This window comes from Glandiceps talaboti, chromosome 12 (assembly GCF_964340395.1).
Source record: "Glandiceps talaboti chromosome 12, keGlaTala1.1, whole genome shotgun sequence".
Taxonomy (NCBI): domain Eukaryota; kingdom Metazoa; phylum Hemichordata; class Enteropneusta; family Spengelidae; genus Glandiceps; species Glandiceps talaboti.
This window is the reverse complement of record NC_135560.1, coordinates 74,492-93,691: the sequence shown is the minus strand read 5'-3', so window position 1 is coordinate 93,691 and position 19,200 is coordinate 74,492. Positions and strand designations below refer to the sequence as shown.

The 19,200-nt window shown below is 35.9% G+C and overlaps 1 protein-coding gene across 2 annotated transcripts in view; it reads left to right on the top strand.

Moving 5' to 3' along the window:
• LOC144443360 (GPI ethanolamine phosphate transferase, stabilizing subunit-like) overlaps positions 1-18,948 on the top strand; it is a 116,560-nt gene extending 97,612 nt beyond the window's left edge. Inside the window, exons 5-7 of one of the 2 annotated variants that reach the window (XM_078132825.1) lie at positions 4,870-7,675; positions 17,984-18,036; positions 18,756-18,948. In XM_078132825.1, the coding sequence (XP_077988951.1) occupies positions 4,870-4,995 (126 nt within the window). In that variant the 3' untranslated portion in view covers positions 4,996-7,675; positions 17,984-18,036; positions 18,756-18,948. The remainder of the gene's footprint in view (positions 1-4,869; positions 7,676-17,983; positions 18,037-18,755) is intronic. The other variant, XM_078132824.1, reaches the window with a different exon arrangement.
• The last annotated feature ends 252 nt before the right edge of the window (positions 18,949-19,200 follow it).

The following is a 19,200-nucleotide window of genomic DNA, read 5'->3' as shown; positions in this document are numbered from 1 at the left end:
AAATATTCTCCCCCGGTGTGTTATTCCTTACCCAGGACCTACACCGTAACTATACAGAATTGGTATTCTACATACCAGGTATGCTGCCACTTGCGCCCTCTGTCGGCTATCCCATTTTATAGCTTTACTATCCTCGGTTGTCTTTAAAGCCCCTCCTTGCCTGTCATCAATATACTGTATACAAGGTACCCCTAGGGATCTAGTGTAATTCGTTACACAGTACCCCATGGTATGATATACATATGCTGACAACTTCCAACCAAATGGTAGTGTGTTGTTTACAAACCACATCCTTGCCCATTGAAATCCTACATATGTACGTTCCTCTTGATCCAGCAAAACGTGGTCATATCCACTTTTGTCATCACACTTGAAATGGTAGTCATCCTTACCTAAATACCTAGTGACCTCCACTAATTTGTCTAACTTAAACTGTATGCTACGTGTCCAAAGATTCAAATATCTCATGTCAATACACATTCTCGGTTTCGTTGGTTCCACTGTAATGGGCATTACTATGTAAGGGGGTGGATCATGTCCTACTATACCCCATACCGACACAGCCCCCGATTTTATTCTACCAGCAATAGTCACAGCAATAAATGAGCCATGTTGTTGGCACGTGGGGTTGTTCTGGAAAACTCTTGGGGGAGGCTTTTCATGAGCATATTTGATACCCTTGAACTCTCCTTCAAAGGGGACAAAATATTTTGAAATCTTAATTTTATTGTTTATCCAGTCTACAATATCAGATCTATCATGAATACATTCAGTCAACTTGTTCCAGTAAGATACGTGCTTGTGAACTTCTCCCGCAATAAATTCTTTCGGATTTCTATATATCAAATCATCTGGCATTGCAAACGTATCTCCTTTCACGATTGAAGTGATGTCAGGGATACTACGCAGGCCATCCTGCCTCGGGGCGTCCCCCTAATGTTGTCCATCCATAACTCTTACATTGGGCTATACTACAATTTGCTCGGAATTCCAACTCCCATGCAAGTGGTTCAAACTGAAAGTGGGGGAAAAATGAGAGGCTAAATTTAACTTCCATGTTCCAAAATTAGGGGACACCCCAAGACAGGATCCTGCAATGGCAGGTCTGAGCAAAGGGCCTATGTTAGGCACCCCTGTCAATAGGGTGGGGAGATCGTCATATAAAACTCTCAAGCTGTATAATTTTAACCGCGCTTTTATTTTCATTTTAAACAGACCACTGTACTGAAAATACATCACATCGTGCATATTTCATTCTCTTAGTATCACGTACCAATACATATCTGAAATGCTCACAATTTCTCAATTCATTATCAGTCCTCATTTTTGTCAGCACATTCTCTGGCAAAATGTCCCTGTTTTCCACACTGGTAACACTTTAAGTACTTTCTAGAACGGCGGCCACTGGCGGAATTGCCAAATGAATATGGCGCGTATCTATTTCCAGTAGGCTACTATCACTATTACTATTCTTAAGGACTTTTGACACTTTGGAGGCAATTTCCTCCTCTTCCTTTTGCATCCGACCCAAAATCATTGGCCTCAAATTGAGACAAAACTGCACGAAAACGTTGCAACTTCGGGTGGGCTACCATGGTTGCCCTGTGTCCACCAAATTTCTAAGAGCGTTGACCAATTGCGACCGAGATGTCGAGGCGGGGCTGTGCGCCATTTCCATAAGTTTTTGGAGTGCATCTTCTACTCCAGCTGCACCCGCAGTCTTCTCTATCTTCTCTACTTTTTTGAGTAATTCGTCCAACGTTTGTGTCACCTGAAACAAATCAGGAATTAACAATGAGTTCTTATTAACACCTCTCAACAACTACCAGGTGGCACAACTTGATTGCCAACGACATACTCAGCTAACCCTCCATATCCAAATATCGCATAATGTTCACTTGTACATATCTTGTACCTCTTGTCGTACATATGCACTTGCATTAGCGGTCTATAAATGCTTCCAACAATACCCTTTTTGGCACTCTAACTTGTCTCAGGTGCCCTTATTTCGCATTTCCTAAATGCACATTCATAAACCCGGTGTTCCAGATTGACACTCTGTGATTGTTACTCTTCTATTGGCACTCTTACCAGTGTATCACCAAACATATGCTTTACTCCAGTACTCCAATCACCTTTTTCTACACAGGTGCCCTCACATTTTACCGCTGTCTTCATAAACTGTGTGCTCGCCAGCACTGCAAACGTCAAACTTTTTGGCTTTCAGATATAGCCACACATTCTAGCTTTTTTCTTCTCCGGAACAGGGGAATTTCTACAATTTGACTGCAAACCCACTATAATGCACAAACATGCGAGAATCTCTATCATGCACGCTTCTACATGTGTCCCATAGTATGCACATAATAGATATTCTAAACATACCACACCAGGTGGTTTCAGAGTACAACATGTAAATACCAGAAACTAACCACCCGACAACAGGCGTGCTTGATATCAATTGCTTGAAATGCGCAACACCAGCGTGCGAAATTAACGCCGGTCCTTCGGCCCGAGACCAACAGATTTCCGTTCGGACCGACAGTTTTTCATAATTATAACAACTTATCGGTCCTTATGACCGATTGAAATTTGGAGTAAATAATAACATTTATTCAAAGATAGATCCAATTTCACCTCCATGAATCTGATCTTGTGTTACCTATTTTACTCTCGACATCTCGTTCAAGTCAAGCGACACAGAGCTAGCTCGCTATGTGTTGTCAATGTTGATATCATGTCTAGATATGACGTAGCATACAGCATTTACTTTATGAAATTATGTTAGCAAACACATGATTGGCTGAATTTCTCTAATTATTCGTGTCTTGACTAATCCGAACGTCTTAGACATTCAGACTCATTTTACACATTCAGTGCATGCGTCTATTTTCCGCCATATAGTAATCACTGTTGTAAAGTTTACTGTTCGAAGTGTATGAAACTTTTAACGTGTTTGAGACAGTTCCACGTTGTATTTATGAAGTATGTGGCGATATTTAGAAGGCGGCAATGAGCTTCCGAAGAAGAAGATGAAACAGACACTGTTTTTTAAAGGCTGGTATTGAAGCCGGTAAATGTTAGCGGGTTTCCCGATCGATTTACCGGAGTTCCCCATGTGTGTGGCCATGACCAAACAAACTGACGAAAAACATATAAACTACTCTATGGCGGTTTAACTAATAAAGAAGGCAGGTACACTTCGTACGATATCTTCAGTAAGATAAAAATGTAAAAAACAAAATGCGTAGTCTGATTGCTTTCAATTTGATGCATATGATAATGTATGTCCTGTATGTTGTAATCAACGTATAAACTTAGAAATGTTGCATTTTTGTTGCCTTTGTTGTATCTGGAAAAATACTGCATCATGCCAAACACGGGTACATAGTGGATGACACATTACAGTACAGTTACCATATCACTTTCCAACGTCAAAAAAACTCGCACTGTAAGACACGATTAGCCATAGTTCTTTTCATCATGGTCAGATTTCTTACACAAACAGTCAGAGACGATACTCAATGCACGGGTAGGGTATGCGGGTATTGCTTCATGGGCCGGGGTGGGCTTCAGTGCGTATTTGTAAAGACTGAAGGAAGACGCAGCCGCCCTGTGTCACTGTGTGGATGGAAATTGAAATAAAGGGAATACACAGTTTTCAAGAGGGATAGTTATGCGATAAAACTTTCTGCTATGATGAATTTGTGGTCTAAGTTCGCTAAGGATGGGGAAGCTACATTAGCTGTTGACACAGACGATGAATCTGACTTTGGATTGTGTGATTCAGAATTTAGTGAATAGCACAGAGAGGAAGGAGAGGACTGTGAGCTCTTAGAGATTGCAGATAATGTAGATTTATTGATTCATTCACCCATATTATCTACAATCTATGGATCTGTATTTCTATGGTGGAATGAATACATTCAGTCTCAGGCCACTATAGTCTATAGGAACAGATTATGCGAGAATGAATATTTATAGTCTCTGGGTTCATAGTTACAAATGAAAATCTCTACTCACAGAGTAAAAAAGTATTTGGTTGTGAATCCAAAATTTACTTCCAAGTTTACTTCCAAGTTGTATTTTTTGACTCTGTGAGTGGAAATTTTCAATTGTAAGAACAGATTGGTGAAATAATAGTGGATAGTAAACAATTCGTTGTACTCTTTTACTTTAGTATATCTAAAGATATGTTGTATCATATTCAAGTTCAAAATTATTTGATCTCTAAGTGGGGGGTGGGGGGGTTGATGTAGATTCAGGTCGTGAACGTGAACTGCATTGAGTATGGACCAGCAGTTTTCCTTAAGGACCAGCAGCATTTGCTACATGTCGGTCCTTATGACCAGTAGTCATTTTCCCTTAAGTTCACACACTGCGCAACACTGTCATATTTCCACACAAATGCAAACGAACCACACAGAAGCACAAAAACACTTTAAATGGGCACACACCGACCACTATACAAATTACTTGTAACCGGAAAAATGGACCAAAACATACCTGTCCATGTGCAGAGTCAGACCCCTGGCCATCCCCTAGAGGAATATTCATACCACTGGTACTTGCAGTTGGCTGAGTAGTAGCCGTTGGTCCACCATGCCCTCTTACGAAGGTATCGGTCGTAGTTGCCACTGGCGTTGTCCTGCCTGAAGTAGCTGCCGTGCTTACTGTTGCCTGCATAGTTCTACTTTCCTCGGTGTGACCAAAAGGATGACACCGGGCAGTTAGACTCGCCTGTTGATATACCTGTTTATATTAATATTCATGATCTCATTTGCATATTGTGGGATAATTTCACTCCGTGCTAAGGCTTTGAATTAGAGGAACCTCTAATTAACCTATATTTCCTATATCTTTCAACAGGAGTGGCCTATTTCATGTGTGATTGGAGCGACTGTTGGATATTGTACACTACTTTTCCTTTCATCTGTGTATCTACTTTGCAACAGGAGTGAAATGAGAAGAGGAAGGAAAACAAAACAGATTTAATTTCATGTTTCTACTTAATTAATTAAATACTATCTTTAAATACTTTATGTAATGTATTCTATTTTGACAATATTGCATAAACACTCAAATATCTCAAAGGTTACACCTATTATCCAAAAAGGGGTAAATTGTGATCCAGGAAATTATCAGCAGATTATGTGCTTTTTGGGTCAAATAATTTTTAGCACAACTGAACTGAGGTTCAGTAGTGCTATAGGGATCGCCCAGCATCTGTCTGTCTGTGTGTGTGTGTGTGTGTGTCAAAGTCAAAAACCACTGAACCGATTGTCATGATATTTGGTGGGTCCATTACCGTGGGTGTCTAGTTGGAAAATTGTTCAAATCAAAATGATCGCATCACAGGTGTGTGATTTGGGTCAAAAAATGTGATTTTTGGTCAAAAAACTTAAACTCAGAAACTACTGGGCAGATTGGTGCAAAATTTGGTGGGAACATTCTTAAGGGGTGTAAAGTAAGATTTGTTCATGACATGATGATTCCATCAGTAATATGCAAATTAGGGCTAAAAATGTGTCTTTTTGGTTACAAATCTATAATTCCAAAACTACTGAGCAGATTGGGCTGAAATGTAATGGGAATGCATCTAGGGATGTATGGACAAAGAAATATTAAGCATACAATGATTCCATGAGTGATATGCAAATTAGGTGTAAAAATGTTCATTTTTGGTCAAAAACTTATCTCAAAAAATACTTGGTCAATGAGTCCGAAACTTGGTGAGATGTTTCCGAAAGTGTTATTCTGCAGATTTTCTTCAAAACATTTTGACAAAATTGGCCCTAGCAACCATGACCACGCCCTTACCAACAACCGAAATGGCAGTATATTTTGGTCAAATAACAACACCATCTGGTAGGCAAGTGAGTAAACTTTCAAAATATGTATGCAAATACCCTAGCAACATGACCACGCCCATAGCAACAGCCAAACGGTCGCATATTTTACAAAGATAACAGGGATTAATAGACAATTGAATAAACAGTCAAAAAATGTATGTAAATATGCCTAGCAACAAGACCACGCCCACAGCAACAGCCCAAATGATCACATATATTGCGAAGATAACAACAGGGATTAATAGACAATTGAGTAAACATACACAAATGTATACAAATGTATCTGACAACGTGACCATACCCATAGCAACAGCCAAATGATCACGTATATTGCAAAGATAGCAACATGGTTGGATAGGCAACTGGATGGATAGTCATTCAGCAAATGAACACCTATTGTTAGCATGGACGTCCGACTAGCATATGGATAAACATTTTTGAAAACTGTACAGTTGTGCTACAACGCCATTGGCGGTATTTTTGTAAACGTAGCTTATGCGGAATGTTATTGTTTTATTTTATGTCATAAAATCATTAGTCTAAGGTCGTTTTATGGCTAAGGGCAGCCCTATTTATTTTTCTGTTTCTCATCTCCCGACCAACCCTAATTTGCAGAAATTTTTTTTTTATTTCCGACCGACCCCTTAGTTCATCTTAGCAACATATTACAGCACGATTGTAAGGTTCAAACAAACATCAAACGTTTCTCATGGCGTCTACCCCCCAACCCTAGTCACGTCGGAGTAGCATGTGCCTTTCATGGCTGAAGTCGTTGAAGTTGGAGGGTACTGGGCTCGAAATTAATGCCCGGGCCGCCAATTCTTCAGGCTGGTCCGTACATTTTGCTGCAATGTAATAGCTCAGAATATTTCTATCATTTTCAAAATTATGCTTAAAATTGGTAAAAGGCATATTCCATTTCTCAAAAGAACTATTTTTTGACCAGTTTTTAGCTTTAAATCAGTTGTATCATTGGGGAAATGGCCGACTCCGTAATGGTAATGCGTTTCATGACCCATGACATGCATGACCTTGGAAAACATTCTTTATTCATTGCGCATGTACAATAAATGAAATTATCACAGCTTCACATACCATAGGCTCAGGATGTTTGTTACTTTGTTTAATAGGACGAATGTTTTAGTACTCCTGATAAAATCATACAATAGTTCATGGCTATAGATAGACATCCATTAGGATGATGAGTATTCACATCCTTACAAAGTTGTTCTACGTACTTGTCAACCTTGCTACAATGAAGGAAAGAGACCTGTAACAACATAGGTCTTCGACATCTCAACATCGCTATTTCGGAATACCTAAGATACGGTTGAATTGTCAACAAGTTTTAAGATGACATGATGTGTTAATTTTAGAACTTCATCAGATGACTTCATTGTTTTGAAAAAGTATAATTATAATATTACACAACTATTTAATGGTCTTTCAGATATGAATATTTATTACTAATCTAGATAAGGTGATTGGATATTGAATCTCAGATTATGTCTTTCATAAAACTTAAGAATATGTCATACTCTAAGAATAGAGATTTGTGTAAACTTTGAAATGTATGTAAGTTGTGTTTTTAGCCCATCTAAGAAAGGAACCAAGATGGAGATTGGTCTTGTAATAAAATCAACCAAGTGATTAGCTTGGCTTTCGCTGTACCGGATATGAACGTTTTGTTGTGAGTTCTACTCAACAGTCCCAGTCGGCACGGTACCCTGTAGAAGAGACGATTTGAGAAGAAACTAGTTGGCTGGCTAATTCAATGTTATAGTCTTAAATGGAACAGACTGATGATTGGAACAGCAGAGCGAGTGAGTATGTCCCCGTTTGAACATTTAATGTTGATAAACTGCACAGTCAACAATGTTTCATATGTACAGATATCCCTCTACCACTTCTATCTACAGAGGGCACCAAATATACCAATTGATATAAAGCTTGAATAGATAAATGCCCTGCCCAAATGAATTTAACGAATAATTGCTTTGCCACACTTTCCAATGAAGTTCGATGGACCAAAAGGTTCGGATAAAATCAGTAAAGAGACATTATTATTGTCGTCTTTCAGATTTCACAGCAGAAATAAAATAATGTGTTAAGGTGTCAAATTAAAAAAAAATCGATAGATTTTTTTTATACTTTGCATACTTACACATTGATATCTGAATATGTAAAAATAAGAAGAGAAAATACTATGTCACCACCTTTGTTTTCAGGTTAATGACCATTTCTTGTATGTACATAATTATGTATTTTGGGGTTAAAATAAGTAGATTTACAACAATTAACTACAACTTGATTTTTGACAGTTAAAAGATTATCCCAAGAACACCAAACGAACTTATGTATTTAAAGTGCAATGTATAGTAAGTAGGTCCAGACATATTTTTTTGAATTTATATTCATTATTTCATAAAATATTATGTTATTTTATCTCCAGCTGCTTTACTATTTTTTAAGAAAAACATAAGAAAATTGCAAAAAAGGATCAAAGTCTGTGATAGATTTTTTATACGCTGTATGTCTACATTGTATTATTCCAGCTACTTATCAATGACAAAAATATATGGGGTCACCATGTCTATTTATATTCTAAAACTGAAACTGTCAACCCACACCCCATCTAAATTTTGACATTTTCGACAGAAATATCTTATGAAATTTTGTTGAAGTTTGACAAAAAATAAAATGAGCTTGTTTATCTTTGCACCTATGTATAATGCACCATTGCCCCTTCATAATTACAGAACAAAAATCATTCTGTGTTATGCTAACTTGAAAATGCCAGTAAAAAATGTGACCTCCAACCCCATCAAAATTTCAACATTTTGGAACAAAAATCGCATGAAATTGTACAATATTGGAACACACAGGCACCAAGGGATATACATGTATCTATCAGTACATATGTATGCTAAATCAACTGAACTAATCATATATATGGAGTTTATTTCTTTCTCTAAATGCCAAAGTGCTCATAATATTCACAATTGTGACCCCCACCCCATCAAAAATTTCAAAATTTTGGCTAAAAATCACATGAAATTATACAATATTGTGACACACAGACACCACTTTGAGGTATATTTCTATCAGTACACATATATGTTAAATCAACCAAACTATTGATGTGCAGAGTTTATTTACTTCTCCAAAAGCCAAAGTGGTCATAATATTTAAAATTATGACCCCCACCCCATCCAAATTTCAACATTTTTTGAACAAAAATCATGTTAAAATCCATAATATTGGGACACATAGGCACCAAGGGATGGTTGTGAGTACACAATTATGTGTGATGAATCAACACATTAGGGGCTAGGTCAATAGTTCAATGTAGGATAAACAGCTAAAAACTTTTAGTGAACCACCACCCACCATCTCCCTCTAACTTAATTGGTCAAAATTGAAAATGTCCATCCAATGTCAAATCAGTATGTAGTAATGCTATGAATACAAAGCCGGTATGGAGTGAGGAAAAACACTTCTTTTGTTGACACTATTTTAGTGATATGCTATAGTGAAAATTCTTCCATTTCTCAATTTGGGGAAATGTTTTAAAAGCAATAATTGCATGTTTGGGGATACAACCATACTCATTTTAAAGTAAAATCGTTTCTGTAGGATGAGAGCAAGACAGCTTATGAATTTAGATTTTCATCCAACATTGAAATATATATTGATCTTGCACCTTATCTCTCCCTTGTTGAAACAGTTAAATGTTGATTTCATGTAAGGAAATTGCTAGTGTTTATTGTGGAGTGGTCACTGAAAAATAGGAAATAACTCATCAAATTGAACTATAAATAATACTATCATTAGCTGTTGACCCTAACAAGGTACTCTAGCTCTGCGTATGTGGTGCTGCACTGTGATGAACCAAAAGCTACAATGTATGCTACAAGATGTATTTATTGATTTTGGGTACAAAAATACATGTAGAATCCCTCATTGAAACCTTTATAGTAATAGTCCATGGGCCAGAGGGGGTTACCGTGCACCCCCCCCCCCCCCCACAAATCTCCAACATAAGTATTTTTTTGTTCATTGGAGTCTACTAAATGAGAAACAAAATGTTAACAGTGAAAATTTTGGGATGCACTACCTGTTTGGCCTCGATTTCAAATTACATGTGCGTCACAGAATGGCGTCGAAAGGTTGAGGGTAGGGGTAACACATTGTCTTCCATACGACACATGCAAGCACGGGCTGTATTATCCAATATATATTTGGAAAGCTTAGAAAATTTCCTTTCTAATGATATAATGTTTGCCATACATATGCCAAGAAATAAAAATTTTGGAGGCTTTAAGTTGCCGATTTTTGAAAAATCGAAATTTTTTCCGCAAAATTACATAAAAACTTTCCATTCTTTTTTAAATAACATGATCTGATACCCATAAAGGGTGTTTGCTTATTCAGTTGAATGAGCTGAACAAGAAAAAGTAGGTTAACATTGAATATTTGTGGGTTATTAATGATTTTCTCCCATTGAAACCAATATAAGCTATTATTTTGAAATACCGACGGTAGGGGGTAGGGGTAAATTATCTTCTTCTATGCTTTTTATTCAGCATCTTAGGAGCATACTAATACATTTTTCTGATTGCTAGAACACATGTTTTTACATGAAATATACTTTCCTTAAATAAGTAGCTTGTAATGTTGACATACATACCAAATATGTCCTATTTAAGAAAAACTGCTGGTTATCACTGACAGTAACAGAGAATTGTTTTGTTGTTTTAGCTATCGTCCAGTTGTTTAAACATGGCTTTGAAAGTCCCAAAAATATACATAACTTGACCACAGAAGATAACGTCTGCTTGGTCATCTCCATTTGATAACATGTTACAGATCTTCATCATAAAATCTGTTATATTATTCGTTTATCTCAACGTTTATATATAACCCATAACCCCAAAATAAAGCATTTTCTGTACGTACCACAATCGTTTATATCAAGTGTAAAAGTATACTGTTCCATTTGCTAATTGATCACATTACAAAGGCCACATGCTATAAGGCTTGTAAATAAACCAATTGAAACAGTATACTTTTACACTTGATGTGAATGCTATAAACGAGTGTAGCACATAGACAAAGTGCTTTACTTCAGTGTTACTTGTATTAATATATACAAGATACAGTGTACTAATGATAAATGAGTACATGATACTATGAAAAGGGGATTCGAGGTAGTTCACTATCAAGCAATCAAGTTCAACCCTTGTAAACATATCAAATACTAGTATATGATATGTGGGCTTTCAAAACATCATGAGTACCTAATTTTCATATATGAAAGGAAAGAAAGAATGTGATGGGTTGTCTACTGGTAATGAAACTAACTGGACAAGTGTATCAGTATCAATGCAAACATTCCTTTATTCCAACCACAGTGCGGCTTTTAAATGATGTTTTAAGATACTGTTTGTGGTGTGTGATGTTTTATAGATTTTACATTCTGATTTTACTTACTTTCTTTATATAGCTATGTCTGTTTCCACTTTATTTACCCCCAAAATGGGAAATTAACATACATTAAGTTATATTGAATTGAATTGGATTGAACTGAGTTGAATTGAATATTCTAAAGTTTTGATCCTGCAAATATAATGTTAATTGTCCTGTCCTATTGGAATACATAGATCATTCCTGATACTAATTTAGTTCTCTAGGATGAAAACAAATCATAAAATATGTGAGATGTGTTCTTGTTAGGTACATCAAGAATGAAAACACCTAACAGTCACTTAATATAATTATGCACTTAACACTTTTATTTTGTAAAAAGTTCATTCAAATAAGTTTGGTATGTGCTTCCCGTACTTCCAGTCCATAGATGATATGTGAAATAACTAGCATTGTATAACATAACAAGGGTACATTGCGGTAGACTATAGTAGTCAGAGGAATATGCCACTTAATTGACTTATTTTTGCTTTAAACGTGTTATTTGTTGTTACCATAAAAGACAGTTATCGCTTAAAATGGCATCTGTACCTGGCTGCTTTCAAATTTCTCACCAAATGCACAAAAGTACACCATCCTTGCTTGTCATTGCATCAATTTTAGACCATCAAATATAGTTACCATACCAAGGTTAAAAAAAGAGAGAAAACCCTAGGCTCACAAAGGTATGTCAGCTTTACACTGTACGTGCATTTTATGACTAACAAGTTAAACATCATACATGTAATTCCTGTATTTTTTCAAGTAACGAGTCTGAATGTTGCTTGCACTTTAATAGTTTTAGGACTTATCATTAAAATAAGTAACATCTGAATGATGGGCAGAAAATTTGAACTTTTGTTAAATATATTTCTTTAAAAGCTTGGATAGCAATTATTGTTCTGCAGTTTTTCACATGTAAAGTGTATGTTTTCAAAAGGGATAGCGAAAACTAAATAATTATAATGTAAAATTTATCACATTTGAAAATAAAACTAAAAACTCGAAATAGATCAGGTGTTATACGCAATCTTTAACCTTTGCCATCTCCCTTTGTGTTTATTCAAAGAAAGTATAATTCCTGTAAAGACATATGTTCTGGCAATCAGAAAAAATATATTAGTATGCTCCTAAGATGCTGAATAAAAAGCACAGAAGAAAATAGTTTACCCCTACCCCTACTGTCAGTATTTCAAAATAATAGCATATAGTCTTAGTTGTAATGAGGGGAAATCATTAATAACCCTTACAATTTTCAATTTTAACCTTTTTTTTGTTAAGCTTATTCAAATTAATAAACAAATCCTTTATATGTATCAGATCATGTCATTTAACAAGGAATGGAAATGTATGTCATTTTCCGGTAAATTGTCGATTTTCAAAAATTGTGAATTTAAAGCTTCAAGATATTTTTTGACATTTATTTTCACATAATTTGCTAGATATTCAAGGTAAACTCATTTTTTTTGTTAAGAAATATATTCTAACAATCCCAAAACTATGTTATTGTATTGATTACATATGTAGGTGTTGTGTACTAAGCACGTAGCAAGACATCTTACCCCTTCCCCATTTACCTTCAGCAATCTTAGGATATTTTCCTTATATATGATATCTTTGGTATGTATGTCAACATTAGAAGTTACTTATTCAAATAAAGTATATTTCCTGTAAAGACATATGTTCTGGCAATCAGTAAAATGTATTAGTATGCTCCTAAGATGCTGAATAAAATGCACAGAAGACGATAGTTTACCCCTACCCCCTACTGTCGGTATTTCAAAATAATAGTGTATAGTATTGGTTTTAATGGGGGAAATCATTAATAACCATCAAAATATATAATATTAACCTACTTTTTCTTATTCAGCTCATTCAACTGAATAAAAAACCCACCCCTTATGTGTATCAGATCATGTTATGTAAAAAAAAGAATGGAAAGTTTATATGTCATTTTTCGGAAAAATTATTGATTTTTTAAATCGGTGATTTAAAGTCTCCATATATTTTTGGCATTAATTTTTGCATAATGTGCTAGATATTCAAATTAAACACATTTAATTTTTTATTAAACATATTCTAGCAACTGCAAAATCATACTACTGTATTGATTACATATGTAGGTGTTGTGTACTAAGCACATACTTACCGCTAACCTGTTCACTTTCTACAATTTTTGGATATTTTCCTGAAATCTGATATTTTTAGACTGAAAATCAACATTACAAGCTATTTATTAAGAGAAAGTATATTTTCTGTAAAGATATATGCTCTAGCAACCAGAAAAATGTCTTAGTATGCTCCTAAGATGCTGAATAAAAAGCACAGAAGAAGATAATTTACCCCTACCCCTACCGTCGGTATTTCAAAATAATAGCTTATATTGGTTTCAATGGGAGAAAATCATTAATAACCCAAAAATATTCAATGTTAACCTACTTTTTCTTGTTCAGCTCATTCAACTGAATAAACAAACACCCTTTATGGGTATCAGATCATGTTATTTAAAAAAAAGAATGGAAAGTTTTTATGTAATTTTGCAGAAAAAATTTCGATTTTTCAAAAATCGGCAACTTAAAGCCTCCAAAATTTTTATTTCTTGGCATATGTATGGCAAACATTATATCATTAGAAAGGAAATTTTCTAAGCTTTCCAAATATATATTGGATAATACAGTCCGTGCTTGCATATGTCGTATGGAAGACAATGTGTTACCCCTACCCTCAACCTTTCGACGCCATTCTGTGACGCACATGTAATTTGAAATCGAGGCCAAACAGGTAGTGCATCCCAAAATTTTCACTGTTAACATTTTGTTTCTCATTTAGTAGACTCCAATGAACAAAAAAATACCTATATTGGAGATTTGTGGGGGGGTGCACGGTACCCCCTCTGGCCCATGGACTATAATGTTACCATGGATACTTCTTTTATGGCGAGACAATGTAAATAGTTTTTATACAACTTGTATAATTTGTTGCAATTTGAACTGTATGCTTTACTATAGTATATATGTAAACATTCATCTCAATCCAGTCAGTGTGACTAAAGTACTAGCAGAGTACTAGTATAGTCGGCGAGACAGATGAAAAATAATTCTATTTTTGGTTGAATAGATCTACTGAAAAACAAACTATAAATTCATTAATTTTAAATTGGCAGAACGTTACTATACTGATACAGGGATGTATAATGTCCAGGGGTTCTATTGGGAATGAATACATATGTCGGAAACTCATAGTCCTGCCGTATGCAAGTAGGGCCATACCCCTAGCCAAACCAAACACCATCGTGGGAGAGCAGAATGCCGAGAACAGGTGTTTTGGACGCCTTTCACAAAACAGTACTGCTATCAGTTTGTTCTGGTGTTTTTTTAAGGCCGGTAAATGACGATGTTATTGGGGTTGCATGATCAATTTTAGGGACCGGTCAGTTTCTTCAGCTGGGGGGGGGGGGTGGATTCTTAAATTGGGCCGACAAAAAGTCACTGACTATATATATATATATAATATTCACATGACAGGTATTTTTTTATCATGGCTCAGTGTGGACTGCTTGACTGTCTTGCATCTACTTTATAAGATCCTGGGTTAGCACTATCATAATTGTAATTATTGACTGCACAAGGTAAATATATTCCAAAAGGAGTTTAATATCATCTTGACAGTGAAAGATATTGGAAAGCTTGAGCAGGGAATATGTATATCTCTTATGGGGGGTCCTTGGGGGTCTCCCTGTAGGTTTTTTACTCTGAAAAGTCAATTTTGAGACTATTCAGGCCCTTTCAGACAATAATTTCCAAGCTTTATACAAGACAGCACCAACATGTAAAAAGAAAAAAATATATTTGAAATATTAAGTTTGATAGCATCTTGACAGTAACTTGAGTAAGAGGTAGGGGGAAGAGCTTGAGACTAGGATGTGTACACCTCATGTAGTGGGGGGGGGGGGTTCCTAGGGGGTCTCCCCCTAGAAGTCCTGGAGGTTTTTTATCCTGAAAAGTCAATTTTGAGACTATTCAGACCCTTTCAGACAATGATTTCCAAGCTTTACAAGAAAGACAGCACCAACATGTAAAAAGCAACTACACAGGGTTGAAATATTTTTGAAATATACTTTGATAGCATCTTGACAGTTAGACGGGAAGGGCTTGAAACTGGGATATGTCCACCTCATGTGGGGGATCCAAAGGGGTCTCCCTCTAGAAGCCCTGGAGGATTTTTACTCTTAAAGCCAAATTTTAGGCTATTCAGACCCTTTCAAGCAATAACTTAATCCATGCTTTACAAGACAGCACATCAAGTATCAGAAACTATTCTTTATAACTCACACTGGGTTGAAATATGTTCTTAAAAAGTTAAATGGCATCATTATTTACATGTAGTAAAGGTCAGCACATCTACTGGTAGTATCATTGGTAGGGGAGATTTGGAGTTTAAGGCAATTTTAGACTACCTTGGCAAACATTTCACATCTTTAAAAGACTATCATCTCAAATTAGAATTGGGTGAAAATATTTAAGAAAAGTTTAATACCATTATCACTGTAAAAAGGTTGGTGGTGCATGAGTGTTGGTTGAATGCTTGAGTGACCTCTGCGGGTGAGGGAGTCCTTGGGCGTTTTCCCCTGGCAGATCTGCAGTTTGTTGCTTCTATTAAGGCAATGTTTAGGTTATTCATAGCCTTTGAGGTAATATTTCCAAGCTTTGAATAGCTAACGTAAATGTAAGTTTTAAATGAGTTTCCCATGTCACATAAAAATGGCCCCGTAACATTGGTATAGTGGCATTAATATTGCATGTATAGTAAGTAAAGTCACCGGTATGTTAGAGAACTTTAGGTGGTCATACCTAGTGTATAATAGAAACTGGAATCTGATGAGATGTGGTGATTTGTAGTGTCAATAACATGTAGTGTCCAAATAGAAAGTGTATTAATCCCTTCTGACAAGTTCATAGTGACGAGTAGGGAACTTTTTAGATTAAATTCTTTTATAAACCATCTTTGAAGATTACCATTACGAAACCTTCAAGTTCACTTTTGCCCCAAAGTGCAATATAAGTGAAGCACTGATTGTGAAACAGCCACTCATTTACATGACATGTTCTGTAACTAGTGTGGTAGCTAGGTAATACATGTATATGTATATTTATAGTTATGCTTGAACTAATAAGTAAGAATTCATGTAAGAAATAGGGAGAAAAACAAATATTTACATGTACCACATTTCAGACAACTTGCTATATGCCATTGTAGAAAAAGGATTTTTTTCTTCTATCACAATCCAAAACACAATGACCCCCCCCCCTTTCCACAATTTTGAAAACAGCATGACCCCCCCCCCCCTGCCAATTTCAAAAAACAGGGTGACTCCCAATCCACCGGTCGTCCCCCCCCCCTCCCAGGCCGAAGAAACTGACTGCTCCCTTACTGGAGTTCAGGGACTGAAGTTTCTCCACCGACATGATGTGGCCACTGATTACTAAGAAAGTAGCAACGGAAAACATATAAAATGCTAAATGATGTTTCAACTAATAAAATGGCAAATTAGCTTCACAAAATATCTTCAGTGTGCTAGGAAAGTTTTTGAAACACTTTGCATAGTCTTATAAATTTATGTTTTGCTTCTATGGTACCTGAGAGTTGATTGTTGAAGTACATTGAATAATGTTTTTGTTGCAATTTTTTTGCCATTGTAGTGTCTAGACTACATGTACAGTGTGGAAAATTATCAAATGCCAAAGATGATTTTATAGTGGTCAGTATATGTCACCTTCTCGCATCTAAAACCCACACTGACAAAACCTTTCACCGATATTAAGATTATATTCGTGACAGTATAACTTCCTCTGTAGAGATGAAAGGTGTGAATGATTTGTGGGCCATGTTTCCAGAAAGGGAATATAGCCTAGGGAGTGTGGTTGATGACACATTTCATCAAGACGAAAATTTATAAAACAGTTCCTCTTAAAGTTATGCATGGTAGCAAAGCTTCGCAAGGACTTCTGAAACTCATATATGCGAGATTACCTTCACCCTAAATCTCCAAGAGTGCGTACAGTGCTCGAAAGCCATCTAGCACTTCATGTCACTTCAAAACACTTACAGGTTTGTTTTGCATTCGAATGTTGACAAGAGCACGAGTTTCAGTCTGTGCCAAAAGTTTGAATTTGACCCCTACCTTAAATCATCTCGTATCTATTGCCACATTTCAAGTCAATCTATCATTGATATGTACAGCATGATTCTGTAATTAAATCATTGTATTGTATAGTATTTTATTTGCCACAAACTCAAAATCATATCAACATAACAAGAGAGAAAGTAAAAAAGACAGTGGAATAAATATTACACATAAACTGATGGATGAATACAGAGTTTATGGCTGGACCACAAAAATAGTTTGAAACAAACTAGTCAAGTTTGTGGCCCATACTACAATTGATTAAACAAAATAATCAAAGCAAAAACAAAAACAAATTTGAAATTAAAACAAAAACAAACAAAAAACAAACAAAACAAAACGCGTTCTCATCAAAAAAAAAATATAACAAATGGCATTAAATGCAATGTAAGGTAGAAAAAGCTGAATTAATTTTGTAACAAATACTGTTTTAACTGAGATTTAAAAGTAGTCCTGGATTGTATTTTTTTCAATTCTTCAGGTAAGGAGTTCCAATGTTTTGCAGCTGCATACTGGAAATTGTGTTGCGTCAAAGTAAGATTTACTTTTGGAATGTAAAAGTTATCTCTCGTTGTATTCCGAGTGTGATACGTATTTGGTGGTGTGTTGAAATAGTCGTTAACTGTTTGCGGGAAGTGACCGGCCCTCAAATAAAAAATAAATAAAGAAGTATTAAATTTGTATTGCTGGTGGACATTTAGAATTCCTAGTTGCTGAAAAAGAGGGGAGGGGGGAGCATCAATATTTGAAAAAGTTATAAAGCGAATAACTTTCTTTTGAAGGTTTAAGATAGGCTTGAGAAATGTATTGTATGTATTGCCCCATATCTCTATACAATATGAGATATGGGGCAAGATCATAGAGTTATACATTCTCTTATCTATCAATTGCCACATTTCTCAAGTCAAGATATCATTGATATGTATAACATTTATGTTTATGCCAGTGTGTTTCAAATGTTCATCATCAGACTTGAGATCAAAATGAGCTCAACTATGAAGACCACGTTATACCTGGAAGTGGCAGCCCTGCTGTGACATTGGTCTTACTAGGATTTCACGAAATGGTTGATGAGTTAAACAAACTTTGCAATTAATCCTGACATGTCATTAGTAGTCGGTTTGTCATGTTTAATACTGGTTGGAAAGTATGTACAGAGCTGTAAAATATTGAACTACGTGTCAATATGGTCACCTATCAATGATTGTGTATTTTGTAGTCTGACAAGCCACTTTTATTTTTCTCTCTTTCAGGTTTGCAATGAAAAGGGAAAATGATCGAACAGATCAACCATGCCCTTAGTGCCATATAGACCAAGAGGACTGTCATCAACAGCATAAGAAAAGTCTTTTATCTTATTCAAAGTTTCATCCTTCTCAGGAAATCAAAGTACTTACATTCTGATGTACAATCATTCAACCTGGCCAAATTAAAACATGAATAAACTTTGATGCAAGTAAATGTATGTATAGTGTTTTTGTGTGTTTGTTTGTCTGCGTATGCCCTTCAGGCCTTGTTTGAGAAATGCATTTCATCTACATTTCGTCTACATTCATCTACACCCTACTTTTCATCAACATTTCATCTATACTAGCTCATTAGTCCCCTCCGGATGAAGTCCAGGACGGGGACTTATGGATTGGGTTCCGTCTGTCCATGCAGACGTCCGTCCATCCGTCCGTTCAGAGCTGTTTCTTG